The sequence below is a fragment of the Chrysemys picta genome, chromosome 3 (assembly GCF_011386835.1).
Source record: "Chrysemys picta bellii isolate R12L10 chromosome 3, ASM1138683v2, whole genome shotgun sequence".
NCBI classification, from domain to species: Eukaryota; Metazoa; Chordata; order Testudines; family Emydidae; genus Chrysemys; species Chrysemys picta.
Genome location: NC_088793.1, coordinates 129,722,343 through 129,746,223, shown reverse-complemented (window position 1 = coordinate 129,746,223; position 23,881 = coordinate 129,722,343). Strand labels below are relative to the sequence as shown.

The 23,881-nt window shown below is 38.5% G+C and overlaps 1 protein-coding gene and 1 pseudogene across 3 annotated transcripts in view; both read left to right on the top strand.

Moving 5' to 3' along the window:
- The window catches only part of COG2 (component of oligomeric golgi complex 2), a 43,053-nt gene that overhangs the window by 15,344 nt on the left and 3,828 nt on the right, over positions 1-23,881 (top strand). For 2 of the 3 annotated variants that reach the window (XM_005291236.5, XM_042848337.2), the window contains exons 7-15: positions 466-645; positions 6,467-6,591; positions 8,702-8,828; positions 13,185-13,324; positions 16,598-16,659; positions 18,060-18,211; positions 19,055-19,255; positions 20,119-20,191; positions 20,724-20,866. In XM_005291236.5, the coding sequence (XP_005291293.1) occupies positions 466-645; positions 6,467-6,591; positions 8,702-8,828; positions 13,185-13,324; positions 16,598-16,659; positions 18,060-18,211; positions 19,055-19,255; positions 20,119-20,191; positions 20,724-20,866 (1,203 nt within the window). The remainder of the gene's footprint in view (positions 1-465; positions 646-6,466; positions 6,592-8,701; positions 8,829-13,184; positions 13,325-16,597; positions 16,660-18,059; positions 18,212-19,054; positions 19,256-20,118; positions 20,192-20,723; positions 20,867-23,881) is intronic. The other variant, XM_042848336.2, reaches the window with a different exon arrangement.
- Positions 7,022-7,578, top strand: LOC112059770 (small ribosomal subunit protein uS11-like; annotated as a pseudogene).

The window sequence follows — 23,881 nt, the reverse complement described above, 5'->3', positions numbered from 1 at the left end:
TTCTTTGACCTGAAATGTTTGGGACTCAATCACTGCTTTTCTCATAAAATCCAGGGGTAAATGTCACAATTGTTACCACTAGCAATTGATTCAATGGGTTCGTGTGTTGACACAAGGTGTAGGTTAGTTAATTGGGAGAACAATTGTTGATTTATCATTTCTCCCATGTCAGTCAGATCCTAGACTGTTTACCAGATTGATTTTTCAATATACAAAAGAAAATAGTTTTTTTCCCCCTAGTTTAACATTGTTAAATTGAGTAATTTCATGATATGGAGTTAAATATACAGTAATAATCCATAGGTTTATTTTAATCATTGGATTTTAATGTTAAATTGATACAGTTACTACAATTCTGAATGTACTCTTTTTAATTTTAAGTGTGTGTTGATGTTGGTAAATCTTCTTGCACATAACTCCTGTAAAGAGGGCAATGCTCTGTTTTTATTCTCTCCTTTTTTGTAGCGTATAGCTGGAATAACAGCTATGTTGCAGCAGTCTCTGGAAGGGCTGCTCTTGGAAGGCCTTCAAACTTCCAATGTTGACATAGTACGTCATTGCTTACGGACCTATGCAACAATTGACAAAACACGAGATGCAGAGGCATTAGTTGGCCAGATTCTTGTAAAACCATACGTAGATGAGGTAAGATAAGAGCCAAAGAAAAGTAACTGGCTTGGGAAAATAATTTGTTTACCTGTGAACATGCCAAGCTTCCCTCGTGCTCCCTCTGAGTGCAGTTAGCACCTTCAAAGCTCCTATTTCCAGCTTCAGGTTGTTCGATAGTATCCCCTAATATCAGTATCCAATTTCAGTTATCTTAAATACATTTGGCATGGGCAATAGAAAAATCAAAATAAAACAGAAGTGAAGCAAAATATAATCATAACTAAGGTTAGACTACAATAAGTTTAATTAGTAAGGCCAGACCTCTTAATTATAGAATATTGGTTAAACAAGTTGAAAATCTCAGATTTCAGAAATTCTTCTCTTGACAATGCATTCTGTTTCAATCTCACCATTTTTCTCCAGGGTCAGGAAGTATCTGATCTCTCTGGTTTTATCTGTACTGTCAGTTCTGGTGGAAGGCTTCCACCATTGCACGAGTGTTGATGCAGCTCTACTGGCAATGGTGGAAATAATGTTAGTGTAAACCAGCCGTGCCATGGTTTTTTCCACAGTGTCAAGTCATGCTCTGGCCTGGATTATTCAATTTGGGAGTTAAAAGTGCTGGTGGCTAATCTACACTACTGTTCCCACTGTTTCTAGCACTGGTGCTGCTGCACTGTTGGTAAGGTAGTGGTGGAAGACTTCCCTAAAATTGCCAATGGGACAAAGCCTTTGTTAGCTGCCCAGATGTTTGTAAACCTTTTCTACACTGGAAACTTCCCCCTCCCTCCCACAAAAAAAAATCTGGACTAGTAATAGCAATAGTCAGAAAACTAATGTATACTTGGTATCAGTTGGTCACTGGCACTTTTACTAGCTGATACACTAGCACTCCCACTGTCGCTACTGCTGGTTCAACTTAAGGGATGCAAATTTAGTTGGCCATGGTAAACAAGGCCTCAAGTCTCTCTGGGGCATCATGCTAAGGTATGTGTAATAGTTTCAGGGTAAGTGAACCTGTATTCACCCTTTCATGGTTTACTCCAGGAGTTCCCAGTCAGGTCTTAGGTCTCTGGTTTTCACTTGTCCCAATTTCTTCTGACCGGGAAAGTTTTAAGACTGCACAGCTTCCTGCCGTGCCCTGTGATATCCCCAGCAAGCCAGTCTGCCTAATGGCCAGAGCTTGTGCTTTTCTTTCTCTCCGAGGACAATGAACAGTGTTTTGCCAACAGTTATTACACTGCCCTTTATAAGCAAGCCCAGTTATTCCTAAAGTAAAAGGATTCCAGAAAAAACATAAAAAACAACAAAAGGTCCTAGACACATGCTAAAAGCTTATCGGAGATCACCCATCAGTCTTGGGGGCCCTGGTAGGCCAAAGACTTTCCAACTCTCCTGCAGGGGTTGAAGCCTCTTTGGACAGAAGGTTCCATCTGTTGCTGAAACAGAAAAAAGGCCTGGAGTCCATTTAAATTCAGCCTTTCTATACCAAACCCACCTTTCTTTGTCTTCCTAGTCTCTGGAAACCCAGTTTGACCCAGAATACACGAACTTTCTCAGGGAGTGCTACTTCTCTGGAAGTGTGAGTGATTCACCTTAATCACACCCCACTCTTTTAGTTCCTGAAGGATCTGTGGTGGTAACCCTCCCAAGTGGAGTAGACCACAATCGCGCATACAATCCCTGGCCCACAGTGATACATGAACTTAATACAATGTGTTCCCCCAGAGATACTGCAAGCGGTTTCAATATCTGTCATGGTATATCTGGCATTAGGTCATTCCTCATTTTCAAATAGACATAGAAAATAAGTTTACAGTAGTTTTAATTAAGTTCCTGATCTTCATACTGGTGAACTTCCTCTCAGTTTGCATTAGGGATATATCAAGTGAAATTGACGTATTTAAAAAACATTATAAGTATAATTATCTATGTTAATTATCATTCTGAGATTCTACACATTGTTCTAGTGTGTGTGTGTCTGTCTTCTTTAAAATCAGTTTTTCCTGTCTCTTCCACAGATTAGTCTGATTTATATGCACTCAAACAGTTGTTACTGCCAGTTAATCATGTACATAAATACAGTAACTCCTCACTTAACATTGTAGTTATGTTCCTGAAAAATGCGACTTTAAGCGAAACGATGTTAAGCGAATCCAATTTCCCCATAAGAATTAATATAAATGAGGGGGGTTAGGTTCCAGGGAAATTTTTTTCACCAGACAAAAGACAATATTTTATTTTTTTATATATATATATAAAATATATATATATATACACACACACACACACACAGTATAAGTTTTAAATAATTTAATACTGGTACACAGTGATGATGATTGTGAAGCTTGGTTGAGGTGGAGAGTCAGAGGCTGGGATATTTCCCTTACTGCTAAATGATGAACTAGCAATTGGCTGAGCCCTCCAGGGTTAACTCTCTCACTCTACAAGGCAGCAGAAATGGAGGGAGGGGAGACATCGCAGACAGAGACACACACCATATGTGTGTGAGAGAGAGAGATGCGCATTTCCCCTTTAAGTACATTCCCTTGTTAATTAGATCAGCTTGCTGAGACCGCAGCTGCTGCAAGCTCCCTCCGTCCTGAGCCCTGGTGTGTCCCCCCCTGCTCTATGGAAGATGGGGTAAGTGGTGTGCAGGAGCAGGGGGGAGGGGGACACCCTGACAGCCCCCTTCTTCCTTTCCTGCCCCCCTGCACAGCAAGCAGGAGTCTCGGGGAGCAGCTCCAAGGCAGAGGGCAGGAGCAGCACATGGCAGTGGGGGGAGGGACAGCTGAACTGCAGGCAGCTGCTGCACAGGGAACTTAGGGGAGTAGGGAGTTGATGGGGGGCTGCCGGTCCACCCTGGTTCCAAGCCCCCCACCAGCTAGCTGAAACGGGCTGCTCTTCCTGCAAGCAGTAGACAAAGCAGGTGGCTGCCAAACGACGTTAGGAGGGAGCATTGCACAATTTTAAACGAGCATGTTCCCTAATTGATCAGCAACGAAACAACATTAACCGGGACGACTCTAAGTGAGGAGTTACTGTGTGCGTGTGTGTGTGTATATATATATATATTTTTTTTTTAAATATGAGAACATGTAGAATAGCACTTCCTAACAACTTGGTAATATATATATATATATATAAAAAAATCATTTACCAAGTTGTTAGGAAGTGCTATTCTACATGTTCTCATATTTAAAATATTTTTTTTCTATTGAAAGTTAATATAGGAGGTTTAGCTCTTCAAGTTTTATACACTTCACAGCCAATTAGGAATTCTTTCCAGGAACAGGTAACACCTCCATATTGTTTCAGAGGACACCCACTCCCTGCTGGGATTTGAGTAAACCCCTATTTTAAATTATATTCAGTAAGGCTGCTCATTGACTCTTTCCTTGTTTTTTGATTGAATTATGAAATTACTGTACTAAAATTAGTATCTTAAAGCTTGCAACACTGCTAATGGTTCTGAAAGATCTGGCCCATTCATACTATGTCTGCTTGGGGGAAAAGCATGTATAATACCTGAGTCATCTCAATAATACCTGATGACATATATGTAAATTTTTCTATTAAAGAACAAAATATAATGTATGTTCCTTGTGTGCATTATTGTGAGCAGTAAGGAATCATTCCTACCCTCACATGTTGTTCTCTGTACTGCATAATATTTTTCCTCCTTATCTGGTGGCTTTGGGTTGTGGGTCAATTTAATCGTTCATTCTCACACTACTTTACCCTTAGACTCTGTTATGGTCAGAGAACATCATTCTCTTAGTTGAGAGAGACTTAATAAAGCTCTTCTCAATTGAAGGGGCTGCTATTGAGCAGTGTGAGGTGCTGAGTGGTACTGCATTTTCTCTCCCTTTTCCTAGGACAGAGCAAGCTGTTCTTGTAACAGTCCTATTTATGCTATGTTGTGACTGGTGTATTGCTAAAGATGACAAATATTTAAGGTGCAGAACAACATCTCTTTATCAAAATCAGTAACGAAGGGATTTTATTTCTCAAATACTTGAGCACATTCCCATATTGTGATCTCTTGTTCCTGGGGCTGTACAGTAGCCTTTCCTCAGCCTAGCCTGCCTCCCTGAAGATCCAGGCAGATGGGCAGAAGTGTCCTAAAAATACTACTTCAGGTTCTTCTGCTTCAGTTCCTTTTAGCTGCTGATTGCCACACCTGTGATTCTTTACGTTAGTCCTAGGGGCTGATCTGTGTAGCAGTTGCTTACGGCATGGCTGACTCTTTATGGATCAAATTAGGGAGATTTCTTCATTACGTAATGAGAGATACCTTTGCATCTGGAGGCTAATAGCTGGCTTTGTTTCCCCTTTAGCTATGGTTCTTTCACTCTTGTTGTGGAAGAGTAGTCTCCTTTTTTGATGTCAGTGGAGCTGTGGCCACATTGCACAACAATGAACGTGTTCTTTTTTCTGCTCAGAGAGAGGGATGAAACCTGTAACAGTTTTGGAATAAATGAGAGAAAGCTGTTATGAACCATTCCGACTCATCTCTCACCCATGTACCCAAATATTCACAGGGCAGAGTCACTAAAAGTTAAGGAACAACCTTTGGGTCTTGAAAGGGGAAAAGAATAGAGCCCTGACCTTGTCCGTTAGAAGTACTGCTTTCAGATCCTTAGTTAAACCAAAACAACCATGGGAAAGGCAAGAAATTCTGTTTATTATGATGTTAGGTTCCCAAGATCCCTTCTTTCACTTACCTACTATCCTAAAGGACTAAAAGGGGAAATATACAATATCCTGACAGATGGATGGGGAATACAAGGAATCAATGGAACAACATTGAAAATAGACCATATTGCATGTATCTGTTTTGTATTGTTTTATACTTAGTTCTTGCCCCAAAGAGCTTACAATCTATCTTTTAGTTCTGTGTTTGTACAGTGCCTAGCATAGTGGGGTTCTAGGGCTCCTACATGCTACACTAATACAAATAATAATTCTCCTAAAAGGGTAAAATACCCTGTAACTAAAGCTCACTGTAGCTTGGGTTGATTTTAAAAACTGACAATAAAAAGCTATTTGAAAGGGACTGTGGACCCAGTCCAATGTCCATTAAAGTCAGTGAAAAGACTCCAGTTAACTTCAGTAGGCTTTTGATCAGGGCCCAATCAAGACTAAATTGTAGGTTTTGGAAAGCTTGTTCCTACAAAAACTAAAACCAGTAGAAAATTTTCCATGATTCTTTTTTTTTTTTTTTAGTCCAAGGAAAAGTTTACAAGAAACATTCCACTGTGGTGTTTACAATCCAGCTATTGTGGCAATGTATGCAAACCTGAAAGTACTGTTGATTGAAACTGACTGTTTAACAATGTTGAGAGCTGCCAAAAATTTATAGAAAGTAGAAAACTAAATTCAATTTTAAAGTTCTTAGATTTTAATAATCTCAGATGTTTTTGGTAAACATACATAAAGAAATGTCTTTAAGCATCATTTTTAATCTAACATTGCCCCTTAGAATAACTCCATTCCTATGCATCTTATGGGGGACAAATTATTACAATAAATAAGTAAGAGCAGGTTGATAGACTAGGACTCCTGAAACGTGAGCTTTCTGTGTATTGCTACATTCCTATTCTAGTCCACTTATTAAAGTTTTGTTTTTGAAGCACCTAAATACAACAATTCTAATCACATTTAAATGATTTCAGTGGCTCGTTAAGCCAACCACAGTGCTACATAAGATAAATAAAATATATAACTCAAAATGGGTATTACATTGTAGAAGTTGTAATATTTATTGAATTCAGTGTGTGTATGTTTTACATCTGATGGTTTTTTCTCTGCATATTCTCCTATCTGATGTTTCACATTAAACTCTTCCTGGCAGGTGATTGTGGAACAGTACGTTCAATCTCATCCCAATGGCCTGCAGGCCATGTACAATAAACTGCTGGAGTTTGTTCCTCACCATTGCCGTCTTTTGCGTGAAGTAACAGGGGGAGCTATGTCAAGGTAACAGGTTGTCAGCTATAGTTGTAACAGTTGTTGATTATCCAGTACTTCTGAATGACCTGTATGGTATTTAACTACAAAACACAAAGGATTTGCCTGTCCTTTCCTAAAGATTAAAATCAATACTGTTTCTCTTTTATATCTGCACATTTTAAAAAAGTTGTGAACAAGATTTCCTGATGCTGTAGCACTGGGCTTGAGAAGGAGGAGAAATGATATACTACAATAATAAAACTGAGTACCATTACAGTAGTCCATCAGCTTGGCCTGACCCTGCAGCAGCCCTGGCCTTCTGCAGCCAGTCTGTCTGGAACCTTCCCTACTGTTATTGATTGGGCCCAGGCACCTCAAAAGGTAGAGGGAAAGCCCTCAGAGCAGGGTACTAGGCCTCCAGGAAGCCAGGGGCTAGAGTCGCCAAGAAGCCCCATTGTGTTGGGAAGTGACATCGTTCAGAGAAGCCAGGGGGAGGTTTTGATTGCTCTTTGCCCCCATTATACAGGCAATGGGTCTGGGCCAGGGTTTTGAAGCACCCTGACGCTAGGGTGGCTTCCCTCTGTCTGTAGGGTGCCTGGAAATGGCACCTCATACATTTAAGGAGAAGAAGGAAGAGCAAGTCATCAGCTTGGAACCTCAGGTTGCTGAAGGTGTCTGTCATATCTTTCCTTCAATGACACTTTTGTCCATGTGACTGATATCTCTGGCAAGGAAACAATCTGCTGAGTGACTGATATGATGAGTCCTTTCCCTGTGCTGCTGTGTGGGAAGTCTAGGACATTTTGCTGAGATGCAAGTAGCTGGGCATCACTGCCTTTCACATCAAGCTACAAACAGGTGGAAATATGACCAAAACTCCAGGATCTAGTTCCCAGTCAGCCCTTGTAGCATTGGTTCATTCCAGAATGAAGACTGGGCCTACTGAGGATGTAACCCCCATTCCCCTCTGATAGTATTCCCAGAAGGAGTGGTTGTCATGGTCATTATCTGTAAACCAATGGTTGGGTTTTCTTTCATCATTCACAATACTATATGATAGATTTTTCTTTGATGCGAGGGAACTTGACTGTGTCCTCCATCTAAGGAGAGGGGCACAAGGAAGTTATTCAAAGTTACTGGATTGTCTGCTTAACAAAAAAGAAAAAAATTATTAGTTTACTCCCATAGGTTTGACTAATTCATTATGTGTACTGGAATTACAGATTTGATCTGTATACGTCTTTTTGCTATCTACTCAAAAACGTTTAATTCCTGTTGCAATTAAACTGCCTGTTTTGAAACCTACAGAATTCAAGTCTGTTAAACTATATCCATTTATTTATCTATTCAGAGGCTGGTTAATGTAGTAGACTGCTACAATTAGCAGTGTTTAGAATTGTCTCTAGAGACTGCAGAATTACTTTTCTATTTAGCCATCTATTGCTGTGCTTTTTACACGTCTTTAGATTTTTACTAACATCTCAATTCTGTTAATCCCTCAATATTTTTAATCCTTCTTTTAATAGGAGAATGTTTTTAGTATTTACTCTGATGTACCCTACTAGAATTATAAATGCTGCTTTCTTTTTCTGCTCTGTCAGCTTCTGAATTGGGAAATTCAAGATAAATTTTTAACCTTCTACTTGGAAGCATAGCACCACTTTCTGCATGTAGAAATGAGACTCAGAAGAAGCAAAGAGAGGAATTCCCTTTCTTCCCAACATCCTATTTCCATTTGGCCTCTGATTGGTGGGGGAACTGTTTAAACTTTAAAACATACACGTTAGAATAGGATTTTTTTTTACTGATAAATATTTGTTTTTTCAGAATTTACTAAAAATGTGCTTCTGCATAAAACTACTGTTTTTCTAGAAAATGTATTAAATTGGAACAAAGCTGGTTGTCTCAAATATGGTGCGCCAACATAGACATAATAGATATGAAAATTGTGAAAAACACAGAAAGAAAACTAGTTCAAACATGCCTATATAATTATTTTTTCTAATTAAGGAAAACTACATAATGTAGTTCCTGAGTTTTGGTTAACATTATTGCCAAATTTGAACTTTCATGAGTGAAACTTACCTTTTTTTGAGGAAAAAAAATTGGAATAATTGAAATATTTATCCTCTTGCAGTGAAAAAGCAAATACCGTTCCTGGATATGATTTTTTAGTGAATTCAGTGTGGCCAGAAATAGTACGTGGCTTAGAAGAAAAATTACCATCACTTTTTAACCCTGGAAACCCAGATGTATTTCATGAGGTAATTTTACATGTTTTTACATTTGCTATAACTTTGATGTGGGGAAGAACTTGTGTGTCATGTTCTCTAGCTTGTTTTTTCAGATTCTCTTGTGAAAATTCATGTTGCTGCATGCCTCCGAATAAGATGTATGTTAGAGATCATGTGATAGTTTAAATTCTATTTTAACTTTCTTAGGAGCAAATTCTGCTTTCAGATGCCTGGGCAGAACTCGTGCTGAAGTTAGTGGGACTTGTACGGTCATGTGAATTTGGTCTTAACCTGGGCAAGACAGCAGATATCTCTAGTTTATAGAAAAACACAATGTAAATGAAGGAGGGAAAGGGAAAACTGAATGTTTAAGGCTGGAACTGCTAGAAAGAGACAGCTGTTGGGTTAGTTAAACATCTGGGAAGCAACTTGGCATCTGAATGTGACTTGTCCTTTACTGTGGAAAGGTTTTAAAAAAAAAAATCCCATCTTTCTCTCTCAACCTTTAGTCTTTTTCATCACTAACAATGCTGTGACTAAAGATGTTTCAGAGGGAGCTTGAATAATTCAAGTATTTTGAGGGAATGTGAATATAAATAAGACTTTGGAGAAATGGCCTCTTGAAAGAACTACTTTTCTAATGTCATAAATATTTACTGTGTGTGTTCAAAAATGGATTCTGAAATGTATGGAAATACCTGTCACTACAGTTTTTCCATAATTGTGCACAATGTTGCTGTATGTATGTGAGAGATGACATTTTACTGATACCTGTCAGGTGGAAGCTCAATGTGATGTAGAGTAGGGCATAGAGAATGCAGCTTGCCATCTGAACAGATGACAAACTAGGAAATGGTAAGCCGCCTGTTTTGTCATGAGTTCAGGTGGTGAGATGCCTGTGTCCTTATCTAAACCAGAATGTCAAAATAGCTTTCTTTTGGATTTTTCTTACTTGTGACTCTCTTAATTGATTAAATCCTCTTTGTAACTAGCTCTATTGATAAGGATTCTTACATTACTCCTTTTAAGATGGTGGGGTGACTGTTAGGAACAAATGCTCTCAAGGCGGGAGAGGGAGGAGGCATACCAGGTACATCAGTGCAAACGGACTGCTTAAGAAAATGTTGAACTCTTTGCATATGTAGGTGTATCTGTCAAATGGTTCTCCCTATGTTCATGCAAAACTATCTGTAATAAAAACAGATCAATTTCTCTTAGAATTTGAGGACTCCTTCCTGTAAACACACAATGTAATTACTCACATGCCTAAAGTTAAGCACATGTGTTTGCAGGTTCGGGGCTTAAATAAGGGACAAGCATCATAAGGAGGTTAAAGAAAGAGAGATCCTGTTTTCATGCAACTGTCTCGGATAAGGAAATACAGCAAATGTGTATGTGTGTGTTTGTTTCTAAAGAGAATGCTTTTCAATTTTCCATAAAGCATCAGTTGCTCCTCAGTGTTCCATTGAATGCCCTGTGTATGACAGTGTATCAGTTGCATAGTGCTATTGTCCTTCATGCTGCTCAGGTTAAATTGGAATCTTTGTATCTTTACTGAAAGCTTATCTCCATGTAAAAAGAATAACTTTTAAAAGCTTGCCTTTTTAAATTAAGCTGATATTGATCCAGATTAAAAGAATTTGACCTTCAGTTACACCATGCAATCAAAACCGAGTACTTCCGCAACTGACTACTTAAGTGAGAATTTAGCAATTCTGAATCTGAGTCATTAAAATATTTTACCCTAAAATCAATAAGAAATAAAAATGTCAAGTGTCAAAATGCTGTGAAATCCATTGTTGTTAAAAGACCAATAGAAATGTTTCCAGGAATTAAAATAAATTCCATAGACACTTTTAAAATAATTCCTGCATTGTTTGTAACCCAGATATTGGAATACTGAATCTCAAATGAAATTGACCTCATTGACTTTTGAATGCCAAAGATACAGGAAATAAACTTTCTACAGCTTTTAAAGTTCATTTACATTGTGCATTTGACAGTAATTTGTATATAGTAAGTTTCACACTAAGGATATCACTGTACACAGTATTGCCTGCTTATGTTGCTTTTTCACACAGCAAAAGAGGATGGAAAAATACTTTAAGAAAATAAACTGTTTATAAACTGACGAAAAATTGGCACAGGGTCTCAGAAGCAGGTTCAATAACAGAAGCCACTTTCAACTTATTTTTTAGATTGACTAAGGCAGAGCATCTGCAGTTCCCATTTACTTCAATGAGCTTTGTGGCTGCTCAACACTTCTGAATATTCAGACATTTTTATGTTTAGGGGCCTAAATGTGAATTTAGGAGTCTAATTTTAGGTACCCGGGTTTGAAAATTATTTGCCTTGTTTTTGTATTCTGAAGTAAGTTGTCCAAGGTAGACAAACAAATTTAGTAAGAAGGCTGGGGTAGAACTCCCAGGCCCCTGCTCTATTACACACAATGCCTTTATTAAGAACCAGAGAAATGCTTTTAACCTCTTCTAAGAAATGGCATGTAAGCTATGTCTACACTGCAATGAAAAACCCACAGCTGGCCCGTGCCAGTTGGCTAAGGCTAAGGGGCTGTTTAATTGTGGTTCAGATGTTTGGGCTTGGACTGCAACCTGAGCTCTGGGACCCTCTCACCTCACTGGGGCCTGAAGCACAGGCTGCAGCCCAAGCCCAAATGTCTACACCCCAGTTAAATAGCCTTTTAGCCCAAGCCCTGCAAGCTCGAGTCAGCTGGCATAGGCCAGCTGCAGGCTTTTAATTGCAGTGTGGACATACCCCTAATGTCCTGTAGTCTTTAACTCATGTTAGTTTTATTCTGTCTAATTCAAAACAAGCCAAGTTCATATAAAATTGGTTCAGTATTTTAAGTTACTTTTAAGTTTGTTCAGGTTTTTTTAGATGACTTCAAAGCTAGTGTGGCTTAGAACGTTAGACCAATTCATCTTTAAGCATCATAAAACGGCTGAAGCAGTTTTTGTCAGCTCTGTTTTTGATATCTCAGTGAGATGTGTAAATTAGATCAAGTCTCTAAGACTGTATTGTACTTTAACTTATTATATATAAGGTTGTTAAGAATCTCAGATTTGTATTCTGTTACATATTTATTGGCAAATGTATGGTATGGAAACCATACTTTAAAGAATGAGCAAGGAGGACAGATTTTAACCTTAACTCTACATTTCCTAATTTCTGTTGGATAGCTCACCCTTAACATTACATTAATGCCACTCTTTTTGTATGACATAGTGCATAAATGTTGTATAGTAACAAAGCACTACTCAGAATGCATCTCCTTTTCCTCAGCTGGTTCTTAGCTTTGTGCCTTGCAAAACACAGAATGTATGACTTGACAAATCATGTTGAGTCAGTTAACAATAGCTTATTGTTGAGAATGGATGCAGAATAGCTTTGAGGTACTTGTAAACATCCCACTTGAGATACCAAACTCTGAAAGGAAGTAGTCTAGATAGTTATTCTGAATTACTTATTTGTAAAACATCTGTATACAACCAAAAACATCTAAGACAGCTTCCTAAAATAAGGGCCTAATGTATTACGCCTATAGTACAAAGTAAACCTCACACTGTCAATCGGTTTTGAATTCTCTCCTCCTTCCCTGCCCACACCAGTTCATTCCATTCCTACTTCACAGCTTTATCCCTACATGCCTGGCACTGACACTATCCCGCAATCACCTGCTCCCACCTTCTCCTCCTCCTAACACTGAGTAACATGGGAGCGTCTTTTCTTCCACTTACAGACCACTGAGTCCACTCACAAGTCCTGGAGCACCTCTGAGTTGTTAGTGCAGTATACTCGGACAAGTCTGGAGCGCCAATGAAAGGGAGGTGTCGCTGTGGAACTTGCACACTCGTGGCATAATTCGTGGTGAAGGGGTCAATCTCATTTCCCTTTACCATGGAATAAACTGGATGATTGCTTATTATGTGGTATGTCTACACTACAAAATAAATCCTGTGGCAGAGTGTCTCTGAGCCTGGATTTATAGACTCAGTCTCCTCGGGCTCATGCTATGGCGCTAAGAATAGTTATGTAGATGTTCCTGCTTGTGCTCTGAAACCCACCCCCTCCCTGGGTTTCAGAGCCCAAGCTCCAACCTAAGCGGTAACATCTACATGGCTATTTTTAGAACTGAAGCTTGAGCTCAAGTCTGTAGTCTCGGGCTTTGAGATCACTGCCATGAGTGGTGTTTTTGCAGTGTAGCTCTACCTATGGAGATTAGAAGTGGGGGAAGTGTCAGCTGACTTTGAGAAATGAATACAACTATAATCGTATAGACCGCGCAATAGAATCCGCATACAGTCTTGACTATTTAATAGGAAACTCTGAAGTATAGTAGTCAGAATGTGGTTTTTCTTCATACAGAAATACACTATAAGCATGGATTTTATACAGAGATTTGAACGACAGTGTGGATCGCAGGCCAGCGTGAAAAGATTAAGATTGCATCCTGCCTACCACAGTTTTAACAATAAGTGGAATTTGCCTGTTTATTTCCAAATAAGGTCAGTATTTGATTTTTTTACTTGTAAGGGAGGAAGCAAAAGCAAAGTTTAGCCATAGCAAAAGAATGTAGCCCACAGCCAAAGCTCCTCCATCCCTGGGAGCTGTACTTGTCACATAAAAGCAGCTTTCTTAAAATGTAGAAGAAGCCAAAATGTAAATAAATCTGAAGAAAAAGCATGGATACTTCAACTGGTTACCAGGGCATGTAATTATTTTATACTGCTTTCACTGAGTTAGACAAGTCAGAAAACCAGCTACAGTTATATTGAGGTTGGTACAGAGCCTCACTGCTGATGAGACTGCCAGGGACTGGTCTAGACTAGTTTTCAAACCTTGTGCATCTTCTATAGCTCAGTCTCTGCTTATCTTCTTCCTGCAATTAGAAAGAATGTAGATTTAATAGAATTTTTGCAAGGCTGGTGGAATGCTTAATAAACTTGCTATCATGGTAGAGTTCTGTTTTTTAAAAGCTCTAAAATAAAGGGTTGAATATCGTATCAATTAATCTGCCATGGTTATGGGTTAGCTGTACATCTAACCCCTTCTCTCATTTCACTGAGTATACCTCTGTAGGTGTTAGGTCTCATGACTTTACCTTTTCTGGGGTGGAATCGTGCAATTCTCCACTCTTAGACCAGGTCCTGAGCTAAAGTAGCCTGTGTACCAGCTATGGTTAGTCAGCAAATCCAGTTGGACTCAGTACATGCAGTTTTCCCTTCTGGAGCTTATGATCAGAGGTAAACACAGTGGATCAAAAGAGCCTTTAAAAATAAATAGTTGTGTAATCTTAACAGTAAGAATGAAGTATAGCATAAGAGATAAGGGATTTGTAAAATAAAGGTCTACACACATCTCTTACCTAGAGGCTTGTCATCCCCTGGCAGAGAACCTGGGCATGTCTCTCTTTCCTGTCTCCCAACAGTGTCCCTTCCCTGAGAGTGTCAGTTTCATCCCACCAGAAGCTCCTTGTCTCAGATTGTCTCCTATATTTACAACCTGGGATTCCCTCCTCACCCCCTCCCCTCCCTTCCCCCCAAAGCTAGGCCATTGAGCTCAGATGGTAAGAGGTGTGAATGGCCCTTGCATAATCTCTTAAATATCCACCTATGGGTGCCTGTCCAAAGCCTTTCTTATATGCAGTGTTGTAGTAGCTATGTTGGTCCCAGAATATTAGAGAGACAGGGTGGGTCAGGTAATATTTTTTATTGGTGAACTTTTGTTGGTGAAAGAGTAAAGCTTTTGAGCTTACACAGAGCTCTTGTTCAGGTCTGGGAAAGGTATTCAGTGTCTTAGCTAAGTAGAAGGTGGAAGTGATGGTTTAGCATAAGTAGCTAATGTACATTTTGAGGGACCATTCAAGGTGAAGTGTTCCATTATCACCACTCCAGTCATAGAGTGGAAAGGGGGAAGAAAAAAAGCTGTGCAGGGGATTAAGTGGATTACAGGTGGTTGTAATAAATCCAGTGACTCTGTTCAGTCTGTGAATTTTAGTATCTAACAAAGTTATCAATTTAAGATGCCAGGCTTGTCTTTTGAAGGTATTGAAACTTTTGACAGGATTCCGAAATTATTTTGAATATTTTATTTTGAACATTTTTATCACACAAGCTATGAAAATAATACTAACTGGTTATACGTAAAATCAGAAAATGTATCTACATCAGGGAAATTTATGCTTTAAAAGTGCCTTTTGGTTTATATAAGCTTTGAAATATATTCTCACACTCATATTAAATAGGAATTTTGTTGAAATCGTCATATTGGAATCTCATACTTTTTCTAATTTACATAAAATTAAGGCTCCTGTTGATTTTTCCCCCTGCACATCTAGCATTATGAAAAGAACAACATGGAGGGAGGAGTTGGTGGGGTGAGATGAGATACATAAATGTGTTACAATCCTTCTGCATCATTGCAAGTTCAGCAGTGATTCCTAGATCATAAGTCCAGAAGTGACCATTTTGATCGTATAGTCTGACATCCTGTATAACACAGGCCATAGGACTTCATGATATCAGATTCGGGTAGTTGTTCATTGTCCTATTTCTTGTTCTTGAAGTCTGAAAGTATTCTTCACAAATTGCTAATTAATAAGAATGATGGATCAGTGTTGGGAATAGTATTTCATTATTTAACGCTCCGAGATCATTTGTTTATATACCTGTTGTGGTGGGAAAATGGGAATTGCCATACCAGATCACACTAGTTTGTCTAGTCCACTAGTCTATCTCTGGCAATAGACAATAAAAGATGCTTCAGAGAAGAAGGTAAAAGAAACCGTATAGTGGGCAATTATAGGGTTTTGTGAAACTTCTTTGGAAATGGTTGTGATGCAATAGCAGCAAAAAGAGGGGAAGCCAGTGACAAAAAAGTCCTCTTGTGAGCAAAACTAAAACAGCTTTGCTTCATGACAGTTTAAAAATATTTTGGTATTAACCTTATTTAATCAACACTCTCCTGAAAATTGCAGTGCGGGATCTGTCTTGTATATTGTACAGATAAGTATCTTTAGGCTATAGAGGGTCCTGTGGCACCTTTAAGACTAAGACTGTTAGTCTTAAAGGTGCCACAGGACCCTCTGTTGCTTTTTACAGATTCAGACTAACACGGCTATCCCTCTGATACTATCTTTAGGCTGTGTACTCTGTTTAGGTAATGTATGTTGAAGCAGACGAGAATTGAAAGTTTTCAGTACTGACTTTTGCTTTTATAACCCCCAAAGATGTTGGGGTTTTTTTTGTTCTTTTGTTTTGTTTTGTTTGAGGTCAAGGCATCCTGGGAGGAACTATTGATTTTTTTATCAGGTACAGAACTGTTTGCAGAACCTTGTGCCACTTGCTGGTCATCAGCAAACATGCAGAAAGCTACAGGCACCATGATCATGTGACCTACATGAAGGTTAACTAAAGTAAATGTAAGAAGTGAGACAATGTGTTGACTTTTTCAGTGTGAAAGCAATAAAATAAACAAGTTAGTGTTTCTTACTAAAACTATAGACACTGAAACATCCTCAAACTTGCTGCTTTTTACAGGATGTTTAAGATTATAACTTTAATCTCTTTCCCACTTCATTTCTGCTTGGAAAATTCCATTGTTTCTCTTTTAAATGCTTTCCAGTTAGGATCAAACTAAGTAAAAACCAAAAAAATCTCCCCAAACAAAAGCCGCACCTTCTTTCTTTATATAGCTGATAGTATAAGGCGTGTTTAGACACCAGTTTAAATAATTTGTGACTTGTAATATATTGAACAATATTTGTTTCTTTCTGTCAGATTTAGAGAGGTAGCAGGAGCCTTAGAAGCTGCACTTTCAGATAGCCTAGAAGAGGCACCAGGTAAACTTCCTTTACTAAAACTTGTAGTTTTTATCACGTAAATAAAACTTTTTCCAGGTAGTGATGGTGATTGTCTGTTAGAGTAATCAGTCACACAAAGCTTTAGATCTTAAAATAATGTCTGTCTTTTTACTGGTAAGTCAATTAAGAGGGCTAGACCAACTCATTACTACAAATAGCAATACCTGGTTTATACAAATGAGATGAGGGATCTAAATTACTGTAGGGCTCCTAGAAGATGCAATTAAAAATTATGCCATGCTATTGGAACACACATCTTGCTTTCATAACTGTAGTGTTCTGAATAGGAGAGGAAGAAATGACCATTTCTAAGCAGCAAATGCACTTATTACTCTCAGTGATATTGACATCAACTCTAGGAGTCATTTGTCTGCTACACTGGCCAGAGATTAGGCAGTAGCAATGAATTCGTATCTATTGAGTGAATTAGGAGGCTGGAACAGTGAATTTATAATCAATTGAGTGAATTAGGAGGCAGAACATATTAAATGAGAATGGAGGAAAAGGACTGGTGCTCTGGTAAGAGCCAGGAGAGAAACATACAGTGCCTTTAAAAGAAACATTAAAGGCAGTGAAAGTGGTTTGTTGTTTTTTTTTAAATGGAGTTAGTCTCTATAATCTGTATGAAACAAACTTTCTAAGCATAGGGCTAAAGATTATGAAAAAACAGGACAGCAGAGTTGGAGGTATGGGGCACATTGCTTTTGTTTCTAGGATTTATGCATTAATCTTAGAAACTAAATGAAAAGTATTTACAGATTGAGAGCTAAGTACGGTTCATTTGCAAACTGTGTAATTCTGTTGCCAAAACTACTTTAAAAGTTTTCATGTAATTGTAGCTGTTACTTATTGAACTTAACACTCCTTTAGTACCAAACGGTGATAACAGCTGCCGTTTATTGCGTTGTGTTGTCAGGACATAGAACAGTTGCTGCTCTGATTGGCTACTTTCATGCACTCAGTCAACTTAGTAACTTTTTTAATGTACCTTGTGAAACCTGATAAGATAACATTGCATAAATGTGCAACACAAAGGTGATATAAGAATCTTGCCCTTAGTTCAACTACATTGTCTCTGTATTTACTGATTATCCACCTGATAGGAGAACTAAAACTAGTTCTGAAAATGTTAACGAACACTTGATCCAGGGGAAAGTAGTTCTGATATTAAAAATTTGGCTTTAAACAATTTTGGTAAATTATCTTGGTGGTGATGAAAATAATTTTGAAGTGATTTTTAAAGTTCAAAGTATTTTTATTTAAAAAAAAGTAATAACAGTAAAAGTACAGTTCCATAAGCTTTGAAAAATAAGATTTTTCAAAACAAGAACTTAAATCATGATTAGTAAATAACCATTATTCCCTAATTATTTTTTTAGCTGGAAGCTCATATTGCCTTTTGGCCACTCACCTGGTATGGGTGAGTCTTCTGAAGTGTTGGTCAGATCAGATGTTTTTACCATTATTAGCACACCGCCTATGGAAATTTACACTGCAAATTTTAGCACGCTACTCTGTGTTCATTAATGAGGTAAGACAATTACATGCTTATGCCATTGATACTTATTGATGGCATATACATACCAATGAAAAGTGTTCAGTTTAAATCTCTAACTTCTAATATATTAGTACCTTTTAGACTAAGAAATGTGTATCAAGTGCAGTTTAAATAGAGCCTTAAAACTAAAGAAGATATTGCAAGAAATTTTGTTAATGGTTATTGTCAGAAACTATCTTGAAACAGTACTGATATGAAAAAGTGCTATAGAGAGACAATCCACTCACAGAGTTGTCTCCTCTGTTGTCATTATAATGGGACTGATACTCGTACTTCAATTCTTCTATGTTGTAAATGAAAAATGGCAGTGTTGTTGACAGTGTCACTATACTGCTGGGAAAATCAGCCAGTGCAACCCCTAATGTTCACAGGAGTAACATTTTTAGGAGTGTGAAAATTGCAACATCCTTTGTGAAATGAAAAAGCATAGTCAAGTTCTTCTCCCAATCTCTGCAATCTAAACCAGACACAGTGGTTTGACTGTCATCACCTCATTTTATGGACGTTGGCCCAAAGAACAGATTCTGTTACATAGATCTCTTTAAAGATGTATTGATTTTTACACACCAGGGTTCTGAGATGATGCTGTACAATCTTAGATATTCTGAGGCCTTTTGTTAATATTAAAAACAAACAAACAAAAACCTATGTAAGTCAAGTATAACAGGCAGAAGAGAAACTTAGATGCTTATAACTTCTGCAAATGTTGTACTGTATTGGGAAAAAATTGCAAAAGACTTTATACACTACATTTGTGAGCTCAGCTGAAACTATTTTCTCAAAGACTGATGTTCATTTCTCACTTGGCTACTACAGCTTTTGCTCAGGCCCATCTCCAATGAAAGTACAAAGGACAACAAAAAATCTGTGGTAACCGGTAGCAAGGAATCCTCTGTAAACCCAAATCCCAGTGAGGACCAGGGAAATGGTGCTTCTCCAGAAACACAGCGTTTACCTTCTATATCCAATACTCAGTTGGTGTATGTTGCTGCAGATCTGGATAGACTTAAGGAGCAGGTTAGTAGATGCTACTATACATACGAGAATATTTTCATTGACCACATGTCAATACTGTTTCGCATATTGCTCATAACATCTTAAATATTTACCAGTGCTGAAACTAGCATAGTTGAAGTATGGGAGGTATCACAAGCAACAAAGCTTTAGGGAGGCTGTGTTGTTTTTATTCAGATATGGTTGGTTACAGAGGTACCAGTCCAAGTACAGGTAATTAAGGAGTCTAGTTTTTCAGTAAAATGAATTTTTCAGCAGCTGTTGCACTGACTGCTGAAACCAGATTTTTCTGTTCACTTTTGGCACCAGCTAGCACTGCCCCAGTCTTGCACTTCTCCTTGAGTGAATGATGAACAGCAAGGACCTGGTGTCCAGGGGCACAGTGCGAAATCAGGCTTCATGTTTTGAGCTATTTCTGGTTTAAACAAATATTTACTGTTTTAACCTTTGAGCCTCAGCAAGATTTTACTGGTAACAATGAATTTAAAGCATAATTATAAATCTCACAGGTGGCTTGTGTTGTACAGATCTGCTTGGAGTGTCTCCTGAGCTTTTGATTAAACTGAACTTCTTAAAACCTTTGAAGGAGCAAGCTTGTTATCTGAGTAATACTGTGTTTCGTTAATTCTAAATGTTTTGCCATGAAAGACCATGGTGGGGGGAGGGCACCAAATGTTTAATGCCGTTTTCTCACATATGTCATGTGTTCTGGTCTTCTTGATTCCCATCTAATAGTCAGTAAAAATATACCCAGTATTTAAACATAACAGTCTCTCCTTTTAACGCATGGGAGATTTTCAGCCCTTGAGAGAATAGACCCATATATGTTCATAACAATGGTTGTATGCATATCTGTTTTTGTTCAGCTTCCTGAACTCTTGGAAATTATCAGACCAAAACTTGAAATGATTGGCTTCAAGAATATATCCTGTATCACAGGTAAAGCTGGGAGTTTGATTTTAGACAATTTGGGAAACAAAGGGAAAACATTATGTAAATGTATATTTTTGTAATGTTTATAAGTAAGAGTTTTAAAAAAAATATACCATTTGACAGTTCTTTAAAATCTAATATGGACTAGAACAGTTAATTAGAAATAGTCCTAAATGGGAGCTTCAGAGCTGGAAAAAGTTCTACTGAACTTTGGGAGAGTTTGTATCTGAACCTGCACTTTGTGACTCTGCCTCATCTCTACTATTACCAACACTAGAAGGCAATTAATATGATGATCGTCTCCCTCACCCCCTTTTTTTTTCTGGCTGTGAAATGGACTTTTAGTAGATATCGCCTAAGCTGTGTAATGTTAAACATAGGATTTGATTGCAGGAATAATACAGAAATGTCTTTGTTACAATACAACTTGATCTAGGATATGTATGGAGTGGGGATGGGAAGGGTTGCACAAGTTTGCGTATGTTTGGGGCTTGGGCAGTGTAGCTTAGTTTCAACTTCAACATTTGTAATTCAACAGGAGCCTTGGAAGACTCTCAGGCTTCTTTATCAGCCTCCATGCCTACCTTGAATAATAAAATTATTCAGGATTTGAGTGAGTCCTGCTTCAGTTATCTGAAAAGCGCTCTAGAAGTACCAAGACACTATAGAAGAACCAATAAGGTCAGTGCTGATCTCATGTGAAGAGAAGTGCTCTCATAAAAGGCTTATAGGTTTCTACCACACTTACCTATAACTACTTGCAAATACCCCTACTTTGTGACTGCTTAATTCCTGCCACCATTTCATTCTTGCCACACTCAAGAGAACTTTAATATGATCTTTAAGTAAAATATCACACTTGGCTCTTGAAGTGTGACAATAGTTGCTAAAACCTGCTGTCACCCTTACGTGTCCTAGAGAATAGTTGGTTTCAAGTGGCAAGTGCCCCTGAGGCAAAACAGCACTGCAGCTGTTGGCACCATTGTCAGGGTAGATTGGAAACAATATGGAAACTGATCTGCCCTCTCATCCTTAGATTTAGTCCTGTTCTCCACAGTCCCCTCACCTGTCTCGTCCTAAGTCCCAGTTGTAAGCACAATGACTAGGTATGATTGTATCTGTTTTGTGGACGAATAGAGAGCTTTAGTAACTGATTCTGTCAAGCCTGTTCATTTCATGAATTTATTTTCTTTTGGGTGGGGGGAAGCCTTGATTTAAATCGATTTTAATCAACTTTTCCATTTGTACTTCAGTTAATTTCTAAAGAAAGGTGTGTTCTCATTGGTTGATATAACCATTAAAACATAAGAATGGCCATACTGGGTTAGACCAAAGGTCCATCTAGCCCAGTATCCTGTCTTCTGACAGTGGCTAATGCAGGTGCTTCAGAAGGAATGAACAGAACAGGCAATCATCAAGTGATCCATCCCCTGTTGCCCATTCCCAACTTCTGTCAAACAGAGGCTAGGGACACCATCCCTGTCCATCCTGGCTAATAGCCATTGATGGACCTATCCTCCATGAATGTATTTAGTTCTTTTTGGAACCCTGTTAGTGTCTTGGCCTTCACAACATCCTCTGTTGAGTTACTACTGATTCACTATATTTGGTAGATCTTTTTGCTACCTAGGATGGTACTCTATATCGATGTACATTTATTTAAGCATTTATATAGCTGCTTATTTTCAGATTTTTTTTAATTGTACATTTTTGGTATGTTAGAAGATGGTGAATCATATATTGCTTATTTTCTAGATAATTCAGTTTTTGCTCATGATTTCTGTCAAGCTGCATTAGGATGGTCACTGGAATTTAATTAAACATAAAACAACATACAATGTATTTTTATTAAAACGTTTATGTAAAATATTTTGGATACATGAACTTCTTAACAATGTTTCATGTACAAGTAATTGATTTATTAAATAGAGGGGTTAACTATAATCAATGAATTACATTGATTATTTCAGGTCAGCCTGGGAAAAATTTTGAATATGCCTAACTGAAAATGAATGGAGCATAAATTCTTACTCACTCTTGAAAATGAGACAGTCTCTTAAGTTACTTAATTGCCCTTCAGACTTTTAAAACTAGTAGATCTCATCCCCTCCCTCCTCATTTTTATTCATAGACTGAAAGGGAGAGGCAAGTTTTCCTGCTTTTTCAACTCCCAATTGATTTTTCAACTTTGAATGAATTAGCACAAATGAAGAAAATATTTTTTGTGTGCCTTCAGAAGCAGCTATTCTTGTCAATAGCTGGTTTAGCATTTCCAGGTGCTTAACTAGTGACTTTCCCCAGTTCAATGATGTAATTTTCTTTAAATTGAGAACTGAGCCACTTAGAGCTCAGGTAAGGAGAAGCTATAAAACAGGTCTATGAGACCTCAGGTGGGCTCAGTGAATGATCCCAATGATACTTGTTGGTGTCTCCTTGAGTCAGAGGCCTGGTCTCCATGCCGGTGATTATTTTGGCCAGTCTCTTGCATCCAGAAACATAGCCCCTTGGTCCCCAACAGGATCAAGCCTTTAAAACATTATGTGGCCTGTTGTGTCATATTTCTAACGCTTGACCTCAGAAGTTAGATATTTTCCCCATGATTCTGTCTTTATATAGAAAAGCAACCTTTAACTTAAAGCTGTTGCTAAAGGCACATGGATTCAGCATACCTATTTTTTATTTCAGCCTTTTAAGAGGTGATGATAATTTTAGATAAGGTTTTCTTTTTAAAAATCTGATTTAAATAAAAAATCTTATTATTTTTTTAAATCAATTATTTTTATCCATCTTGCTAGCGGGAGACTCAGGAGACTTGGTTTCATTTCCTGTGTGACCTTGGGCAAAACATTTAGTCTGTCTCAGTTGCCTCTCTGAAAAATGAGGGTTTGCCAGAGGTGGTGTAAGGATAATACACTAAAAAGTGTCAGGCACTCAGATGCTGTGGTAGTGGGGGCCATATAAGTATCTAAGACTAGGGCTGGCTGGTCAAGGAGAGTAGGACTGGGATGAGGAGGTAGGGGTAGGGAGGAGACAGGACTGGGCCAGGTTGGGGGCATGGGGCAGAAGGGGTCAAGCCTGGGGAAACTCACAAAATTCTGTACCCATTAGAGCACACTCCCCTCCAGAGCCTGGAATGGAACCACAATTCCTGAGTATCACCATTTGCCCACAGCAAATATCTGTGAAATCCCCTGGCATCGTCTCTCATCCCCCTTTAGTCTGGTCCAGATAGAGGATGACGATCTACTACCGCTACCTGTCACTCCGTTAGCTCAAGTGGCAGAGGTCTGTGGTCTGGATCTAAGGTCGATCCATATACACGTCAGTATGATGCCACATGAGGGAATTTATTTAAATGGCTACTTCCTGATCTCGGGGCAGATTAATGTGGTGTTTCCAAAGACACGTAGTGGAACAGATACCTTGGCCACTGAGGGAAAAGAAGTGTTCTGGTAGGGTTGCAAATGTGTAGCAATTTCTGGGCAATTCCTGAGTCAGAAGATTGCAGAAGTTGCAGAGTACACCATCCCCTGGGGATTGCTGAGTACGGGCTGATTTGCCTCAATACGCAAATTGTGGGATATACATACAACTGCCTAAGTGACTACTGACTCCTGCCAGTCACATCTTTTCCTGTTCGCAAAACTAGGAGATTCAATGGCTAAAACTCTGTTAAGGCAAAGTGAGGGTTGCTTG